Here is a 9548-nt window from a genome sequence, read left to right as displayed (position 1 = left end):
GCTGCACTGCTAAATGTCAGGGACTGATGGTCAGCTGTTCCTTCCTCATCTTCACACGACCCTCATTATTACTGGACCACTGTGAAACTCCTCTCCGTAGGCAACCATTTCACTACAAACACCTGCGGCAGACAGACCGGGGGAACAGTCTTTTGGACTCTCTGGATCTGCATAATCCAGACAAGAGTCGGGGAACTGGACTGACGGTCACCACGGCCATTGTGCCAACTCTGGTGGGAAAGCCATTCGCTTGCAAGCTGACACAGGAGACCACTACGGCTCCTCCCAAACTGGTACATTCCGTGCCAGTGCAGCTGCTGTGCCTGTGCATCACCACTTCCTACAAAACAGCTTTAAACTCTCAACAAGTCATTTCTACACATGCAGCACCTACACTAATCAAATAATTAAGACAAGTCAATTCATGGCCTACAAGATCTCTGCAAGAAACCCAACTTGTTTGAAAAAATAAGGGAGCACACGTGAAAGGGAAATCTATCCAACCCCAGGAATAAAGCACCAACTGAATCCCAACCAATGAAGCTCCCACAGCTCCTGTCGTTTTATAGTCTGAGCTAAACTCTTAGACGTGTTCTTACAATGAAAAACACTGCGTGCCCTTCCCGGTTCTGCCTTTCCAGGCGCTGGGTTCGGAGGTGCAGGCCTGTCCCTGCAGAAGGAATGAAGCTCACGCCAGACGGTGCAAGTAACCACTGCAGGCGGCAGCGGGGCGACCTCCTCCTGCGAAAAACCAGGCGACAGCCTCCCACGCCAGTGGGGCGAGGGGACAGGCGCGGGGCTGCGCTCCCACACGGTGGCACTGTGAGCCAGGCAGCCGGACGCCCCTCTCCGTATGGTCAGGCCTGCAGAAAGCCAAACCCAACCATCTTTTAACCATCTTAACCCTTCTGCTGGCTACAGGCGCGAGCTCGGTGGCTGTCTCCCTCACGAAATACGGAGGGAGCATGAGCAGAGGAATGCAGCGAGTATAAATGCTCAGTGATTCATTAACTGTCAATTAGGCTAACTGCAAACCCCATTAGAGAGCCTTTCATACCTGGGTAGCAATAGAAGTGTTAATAGTAGCTTCTCCTAACTCCAACTGACCAACAGAATAGAAACCTCTGCATTTCTGCCACCTCCTATGCCTGTCGGGCACCGAGCCCCCAGTGCCCTGAGCACGGTCAGCCCTGGATACGGCACAAAAAACACTGCAAACATTCAAGAGCTCCTCAGCTGAGGTTAAATTACTTGTTCTTGGTACCATTTGCGAAACCTCCAAGATTTTATTAGTCGCTATTGTTACAGAGATAAAAGGTTAAGGCATGCCACTATCAAGCTATAACAAAACTGTACAACTGACTCTACCGGCGTGAACAGTTCCTGGAAACCCAGAACATTAAAAGAGAAGCTATGTCGAGTAACAGGTATCGCAGCCGAGCTTCACGTTCATTAGCACTAGTGGGCTCCTTCCTTTCTGGTCATCAGCCTTGGTCCTCAGAGATGTACATCAGACATTCAAACGCTAACCCAGGATTCACGTAGAGAGGGGTGTTGGGGCTTTTTTTCCTTCCAATTCTACGCTCCAGTACAGCAGTAAAGCTACTGGAAACTGCGGCATCTCTTTGCTACGTGAATGCTACCGGAAGAAATTCAGAAGCGTTATTTTGTTGAGGAAATTTTGGCTTACAGAGTCCAGCACCTGAAATTAATAGTTAGCTTCCAACCTTACAGTGATGCGTGGCACAGGGGGAAAAAAATCAAAACCACCATTATTCATTCCCTTGTTCTAAAGGAATTCCCTCGGCCATGATGGAGTGTCCCACCAGGAAGAAGGTGTGTCCCACTGGGAGGAAAGCAAGCTCAACAGCCAGTCAGGGTTTCCCACCGAACCAAACACCGCAAAACCCACACGGAGAAAAAAACCCTGGAAGTCTGGGACACAGTGAAATCCTTAACTAGCTGATGAGATGTTACAATGGCTAAGAGCAGAGACTATAGCTTATGCAACCACCACTATGAAACACCAAGAATGTGTTTTCATTAGGAAAAAAGAAATAGGCCAGCTTTGGTTTTGCCACCTGAAGAGCAAGCAACACTCCTCCTATAGCCAGCAAGAGCAGTTCATATCCCTCCATCGCTACACTACTGCCCTGCAGTTGAAATAAATACTGCTTTCCCAGCTCCAACCTGTAAGGTAGGGGGAAAAAAATCAAATCATGAGAGAGTAAAACAAAGAACTGGGCATTAAGGGTGAAGGATGTTTTCCATCATAACAATGAGAATTGCAGCACATTCTCTAATTCTCAGTATGCCACATACATCATTTTAAAAGCAAATTCAACTCCTTTTCACCTGTCCTACAGGAGCATAAAGGGTTTGTTGAGTTTTCTCAAGGTTATTCTTCAAATCAGCTACACATTTAAGTGTACCCACATAATCAATTATAATTTTCAGACTAGTAATCTCTTTTCCAGTTAATACACAAGTTCTTTTTCTGCGGCACTTGAGTCACTGGGTACCAGCACTGGATCTATCAGCAGACACATGGAGAGATCCAGAGAGGTCACTCGTAAAGCTGAAGCTGGTGGGGAAGGTAAAAAAAAAACCCAAACCAAACACCCCAACCTGTTGGTATGTGTTTGCTGAATCGTTACACACAGTTACCTCAAAAAACCAGAAGTAAAACTGATAAAGACTGGGCATAAAGCTCACTGGTAGATACTGGTTTGTATCATTATGTAACCACACCACGGAATAACCAGCCATCAGAACAGTTTCTAATTTTTATGATATTTTTGGTGGCATTGCTGAGCCAAAACACTGCAATTATAACATTTAATTTCCATTTTTTTAATGCAATTAAGATGTCTAATTCAACTGTTTTTATATTACAGTAGCTGTTCACATAAATAGTACAGATATGCACTGCTCTTGACAGGTACACAGTTACAAAAGCAGCTCTCTGGTACTTAGTTTGCTCTCTGTGTGGTGGGGTTTGTATGAAAAGCATTCTTGATTTCTAAGCATGGTACAATTTTAATTCTTAATGCGTTAGTACAACAGTGCATTGGAAAAGTACTGAGCTTCTACAAAAAAGCTTTACATTTTTAAAACAGATTTCTTTATTTAAACAAGCATAGGCAATTCTTATATTTCCACAACAAGATAAATATCCCAGTTAAGCTAACAGCTCACCCTACAGCGTGCCATAGTGATGGGGAAAGGGCTAACATTAGTGTTATTTACACAGACATGTCCAATATTAACCCAGGATGAAAATTATAAGTATGTTCAAGTGTGCAATTAAGTTCATATTATTTTTTCAGATAGCTTGACTTCTTGCAAAAACTTCCTCTACAACTCCTGTACATTTAGCTGGGATGACTTCTTGAAGAATTCCTCAGAAGCACAATCTCGAGGACAAAATGTTTATTGGACTGGGATTGCAGGGGGCTGGGCAGGGAAAAGAACTTAATAAGCTTCACAAAGAAAAGAACCTATTTTTAAGATTTCTTTGGACAAGCAAAATTTAACACCCAAACTGACTAGATCTTGAAAACCCTAATTAAAGAAATTTTCTGATTTTAAAAGCTTGAATTAATGAGGGAAGATTCACTCCAAGTCATTACTATACACTGAGGTACCACTCAAAAAGTGGCCATAAAGGAAGTGACTTCTTTGCCCATCACTATCACACTAGCTGCTTGGCCATAAATTCAGATCTCATTTAGACAACACTCTCTCTGTTACCAGAAGCTAAGACTGCTCTGCGACAAATGGGACAAGTGGAATTTTCTGATAACCAGCGATCAATGCAGTGGACATGATACTCGTGTGAGCAAGGCAGTTTACGGAGCTTGTTGCCTTCCGTGTACTCGGTAATACACACGCTACAGGTTTTCAGAGCATCACTCTCACCAAAATTCCTCATCGCTAGGTTGTCGATTTGTTCTTTGGTGAGTCCTCTTGGTTGGTCATCATCATCTTCATTTAGTAGGAAAAATTGTGCTAGGCTAAGGAATGGTAGAGACCCACTTTCTTCAAAGGTGACCGAGCCCCTCGTATTCCGGCCTTCCCGTCTGGCACCAGATGTCGAACCACCTTCGTTCCCACCTTCATACACCTCCCCACTGCTAACGTCTGTGTTCTCATTGCTTGAAGTACCACCACCTCCATTCTGTGGCTCAGCAGCATCCACGTTCTGGTTTGGAGTCGGACCACTAGGATCTGCATCACTATCACTATACATGAAGTAACTCAGCTCTCCAAAGCCTGTCATTATCTGCCTTAGCATAGTCTGAATAGCAACTGATGTAGTCTCGCTCAAGCCTGTGTTTAAGATCCTACGGATAGGAATCCTAATTGTACTGACGTAAGTTCTCACTCCAGCCCGTTCTGACCGTGAAAACGTGCGCCTAAACCCTCCCCGCTCGCTTTCATAAGTGACTGTGTTGTTAGGGGTCTGGGACCTGGACCGAGTTCTGTTGGCTATGCTGTCTCTTTGCCGGTATTCTCCTGGACGAACTCTTCTCACCTGAAGATCAAGTACTATGGTAGGAGGCCTCTGCCCAGGAGCTGTGGGCTCACTGGTGCCGTTAGTTTCTGAAGAACCTGCTGCCTGAGGAACAGGTCTTGTCTCAGGGGCTGAAAACAGAACGGCATTTTCACTCGGCATCTCAGTCCCCACTGTATGCTGCCTTAACGTCACATGCTGCCTAGTTCTAGAGCTTCCCTCAGCTTCATTCACTGAGGAGTGATCAAGTGTTTGAGATGATGTATTGTGATGAGACCTGCGAGGAGTCTCATTCACAGGATTAATAGGTGACCTACTTCTATCAGTCCTAGCCCGCGTTCTCCGCTGTTCTGGACTCCTACTTCTCGCTCTCCTCTGCCCTCTAGGAGGGGAAGCTTCCTCAGTTGTTAGCTCCTCCGAAGTGCTCCTTTCTGCTCCGGGCTGCCTTACAGATGGTGATTCAGACCTTGGAATTTCAGAGTCACTTTGGCTGTTTTCCAAATCCTCCCCACTGGAAGGCTCTACAGATGGCTCATTCTCAGTTTCCGGATTTGTGTTCCCATTATTACGGTTGACATTTATTTCCAAGCTGAATCTGAAGTCACCACTATTTGGGTTAGTCCGGCTCACTGCTCTCCAAGACTGGTTTCCTCGTTGCCCACTTCGTGTTGTATTTCCAGTCTGTCGGACTGAATTAAGCCAGTCTATTATAGAATCTCCATTTGAAACATCTTCTGCGGACTCTGCACCTGCGAAAAAGACAGGGAACTACCAAAATTAGAGTACTGAGCTAATTTTGGAGTGCTCTTTTTCAAGAACATAATTGCTTAGTTTAACAAGTGACAATTTAGAAGAGCTTAATCCTACCAAGCGCTACTGTGGTTTCACATGTAGCATGGCAATTCTTAGCTACCAGAGCTCTTTTAAGGGAGCAGGAGTGGATGTTTTTCTAGTGTGCACAGATAGGCTGCAGCCATCACATAGCAAACAAGTCAAAGTATCACACACTGTTCATGGAAAGTCACATTTCAGGTGTCATTACACATTGATATTCTGTGTTTTCCTTTCCAAACAATTAAGTGATTTATCGACCGCTAAATAGAGAACTTTGTCCAGACCCTTCACTTCATGAATGGCTTTACAGCTAATCTATCTCACTAAATAGTAAGTGCCAGTGGTAAGCTCCAGGCATCATCCACCATCTCTACAGAAGGGTGATAACGAAAGCAATGCAGCATCTTTGGAAGGGAAGAATGGTGAATTAAAAAAGAAAAAAAAAAAAAAAAAAAAAGAGGGATTGCCAAAAAGCATCCCAGAAGGGAGCAGACAGCAAGGCAATCTGAAACTAGGAAAAAAAAAAAAAAAAGAAAGAAACCTAAATGAAACTTTATCTTGATGCAAATAACAGAAGTATTATGAGTGAAACCTGTCCCAAACCTGACCTCCGCAGCAGATATCAGACATAACATTCACTTGGTTTTGCAACAAAGCTCACCTTGCACCTGCCTAGGCTTAACTTGTTCCACTCCTGCACTCAAGTTAAGGTCCATATGGGGTGCTAAAGTTAAGAGTTTTCACAAATACTGTATATACCTCTATTCTCATCACTGTTTTGCTGTGGTGGACCTTCTTTAACTTGGTGTAGCCTTCTCAGCAACTCTTCTTCAGTAATTTCACCTTAGAAAATAAGCAAAATTTTCCAAAAATATTTCCAAATCATACGTATGGCAAGCATTATCAGAAACTTCTAAAGAAGGGACAAGCCACTGCTTGTCTTTTTTTTCTAATTAAATCCTGCCATAATGAGACTGCCGTACAGGTTGCTAAGGGGAAGCTCAGTCACTTCAACACCATTATCCCAAGTTTTGCCAAAGCTGAAAGATCCAACATTTTCAACCTATTCATGAGAGATGGGCTTTCCAGTTCTGTAACCTCTGCAACTTAGCAGCAATTTTTTATCATCCTATACCAATTAAACATCTGTCCAGAGTAAAATGTTTAAACCAACACCTCCACAAACATAAAAAAGTTTTAAATTAGTTGAAGTCAAGTTTTAAATTAGAAATGGTTTGAATTAGGTAGCATCCTACTGAGAATCAATTTAAAGTCAATCAAAAGCGGACATAAAAATGCCCATGCAGCATCTCACACCAGACTACCGAGCCTAGTTCAAACCCTTAACCTCACCAGCACAGCATTTTCACACAGATGCTTAAGGGAGATTATTTTTCAAGCAAAAACATCTAAGGGTCTATAGCTGGAGCCAGGTCAACTCTGAGTTGTAAACTCTAGGCTTCTGTATCTGAGGAATCCATACCATCCTAACTACTCCACTAGTCAGGGGACTGCTCCATTGTGACTATGCACAAATTAGCATGAAGTTAACTGCTTACCATGGAACACAACTGTAGCACACACACTAAATGGGTGAAACAGTTTCAGGAGAACAGAAAATGAGACAAATTGCCTAGAAGCAATTCTAGTCAGATGTACACACACAAGCATTACTTACCTGGTGTTCCAAGCAAATTGTTATCTCTCATAAGCCTGTAGTCCTCTTCACTCAGGTTGTTTACAAACTGATAGAAAGCTTCTTCTCGATCTAACCGATCTAGCTGACTCTGACGTTGCGCTTCTGATTGATCAACATTTCCTTTATCACTAGAATCTGAGCTTTCCATCTTGATGAGTGGAAGAGTACCTAAAAAGGAGGAGAAAAATCCTTCATCCAGCATGAAATTTAAGTATGTTTAACCTGTACTACACCCTTTAGTGTTACCCTTAAATTCGCAAGGGGTGGGGGCAGTAGTTCACTAATGAAGCTTCGGTTAAAATAAGCTGCATAACCACAGGGACCACAAATGGAATAGTTCTCAAAGCATGAGCCTCTTCCAGAAGCACAAATGAAATCTATGCCCATTACTATCAAATATTCAACAAAGCAGCAAGTACAAACATATGGAATAGTATCAGCCATAACCCTTAGTCCATCTTTACACGGTTGGCTACATGTTGACTTTGTAACATGAAATACTCCAAACAGTGCAACTGCCTCACAAATTACAACGTAAGCCTTACAGTGCCACACAAGAGGAGTACAAGGCAGAAGCAAGCCATGCCTGACCAAGCTAACTCTAAACAAGCATAGGATTAAGCGTCCATTGCTTCTCCCTGCCTTGCACTGCAGTGAGGAAAGCAGGAAATCAGTGCAACTTCCTGCCTGCTATGAGGAACACCCTCTTCACCATCCAAGTGAGTTTTAACAGAACGAAGAGGTTATGAAAAATTCAAATACAGGAGAGGGAAGATGCTACTGAACACGAGGTGTGGGGAGGGAAAAAGACAAGAGGAAAAGTGTTTGTAAAATCAAGTTTACAGTTTCATGCTGAGAGAAGAGTTTCCTTAAAAGTTTCAGCATTTACTGAATTACTCATGTTGCTGAGTAAAACTTCCAGGCCAAAACTCCAGTATATACCAGGTACAACTGCTGCTAGAGAGAGCTGTATTAAAAAATACACAACATAAAGAGAAACTTCTCCCATTGTTTTTCATTTGACTGAACCCCTTGACAGTGTCTGTCTCAAAGAATTATTGATGGATGCTGTATCTATATTTGATAAATATAATAAAATGTATGCAAATGCAGGAGACATTCTGGCACTACTTGCACCATGCAAATATATCAAATGAAGTTAAAATAATAACTAGTTTCCTTCATCACTACGCCTCACTATTCACAACATCAAGAATTTTCCTGTACAACTGGTAGAATCTAGTTACTCAGAGAGGTGATTAGCAAGTTAATCCTCTGCATACTAAAAAGCTCCACAGCAACATTCCCCATCAGAAAACATTCCTTTCATTTAAGCCATACTTCATGTGACATGAAAATACTGGAAGAATAAAGCTTTTCTGCTTCTCACTGGAAAATTTCCAACACTTAAACATCTGTCTAGTACAAAAAGCATATTTTTCTTTTTGGGAGGGTTTGTCAGCAGCACAGCTGTTGAGTCAAGACTGCCCACAGTTTACATCAGTGCTCCTCCACAGCAAAGCAGCACAAATGATCTCCAAGTACTTTATATCAGCTGCTACTGGGAAAATTAAAGTGCACTGACAACCTCGGTATGTGAGAGCAGAAAATTCCACGGGATCGGACCTCCCATTATTACTATGAAATAGCTACTCCAACACTCTTTGTCTTGAACTCTGATGCAGCAGAACTTGTTTTTAAGTTAATCATATTAAGATACAAATTACTTGCTTCCACTCAGTAATACAGTACACAAGGTATTATTTGGTTCTGTGAATTTCTGCCATGTTACCACAGAAATTAGGCTTAATTTTCACCTTTTTATCAGCAAGCAGCAACAATCCCCAGGGTTACTATCATTTCCAAGGCAAGCCTATCAGCTTTCTCTGTATTGCTTAATATCTGGTGCAACCTGAAGACTGCAGGGCCAGTCTGAAGACATGCTGTCAAATGAAGCCCTTCACAGCCAGAGTTGTGCAATGGTTTCAGCAGGTATGTTGGACTTGGCCAGGGCTCAGTTATGAAACCTGCATGCCCTTCAAATCTCAGGCACATCTTTCTAATGATCAACAGCTTGCTTGAAACTCAAACAAATTTTTACAAGCCTTCTGTAGCAGAATTGTGACTCCAAGTTACTTCAAGTAACACATTCGTTCCAGAGAAGATACCAGGAATACAAAGACTGCTGCTTTTAAAAGAAATGTCTGAATAAAGCCTCAAGCAGAATGAGAGACTTGCATCTGAAATAAAGCCTTGAAAGATTCATTAGTTCTCTGGGGATACATATCAAAACTCTAACCAGTATTCCCTTTTTCAGGGCAGCAATTCAACAAAGATGACAATATGAGGAAGATACAGGAATATAAGATGCCAAGGGACAGGATCAATATAAAGTTTTGTGAAATATTGGCCGTGGTACTTACTGACTTTAAAACCACACAGAATGTCTTCATAAAGATGGCAATATTAACATATTTGTAAAACATTAGACTAATTCTA

At 42.5% G+C, this 9548-nt stretch overlaps 1 protein-coding gene across 1 annotated transcript; it reads right to left on the bottom strand.

Moving 5' to 3' along the window:
- Positions 1-2785: 2785 nt before the first annotated feature.
- RLIM (ring finger protein, LIM domain interacting) lies at positions 2786-7236 on the bottom strand. The gene is made up of 3 exons (XM_084269039.1): positions 7029-7236; positions 6110-6193; positions 2786-5265 (listed from the first exon to the last, which is right to left on the bottom strand). Exons 1-3 carry the CDS (start codon positions 7195-7197, stop codon positions 3731-3733), a joined length of 1788 nt encoding a protein of 595 aa, XP_084125165.1. The 5' UTR covers positions 7198-7236; the 3' UTR covers positions 2786-3730.
- Positions 7237-9548: the final 2312 nt, after the last annotated feature.

Source organism: Gallinula chloropus, assembly GCF_964237585.1.
Source record: "Gallinula chloropus genome assembly, chromosome: 11".
Classification (NCBI taxonomy): domain Eukaryota; kingdom Metazoa; phylum Chordata; class Aves; order Gruiformes; family Rallidae; genus Gallinula; species Gallinula chloropus.
This window is presented reverse-complemented; position numbering and strand designations above follow the sequence as displayed.

What these genes read in the sequence shown, in the direction of transcription:
- RLIM (XM_084269039.1), bottom strand. Translation starts at nt 7,197, where the DNA reads ATGGAAAGCTCAGATTCTAGTGATAAAGGAAATGTTGATCAATCAGAA. An exon ending in CAATTTGCTTGGAACACCAG is followed by an intron (nt 6,194 to 7,028) that starts GTAAGTAATGCT and finishes TTATTTTCTAAG; the next exon opens with GTGAAATTACTGAAGAAGAG. An exon ending in AAACAGTGATGAGAATAGAG is followed by an intron (nt 5,266 to 6,109) that starts GTATATACAGTA and finishes TCTTTTTCGCAG; the next exon opens with GTGCAGAGTCCGCAGAAGAT.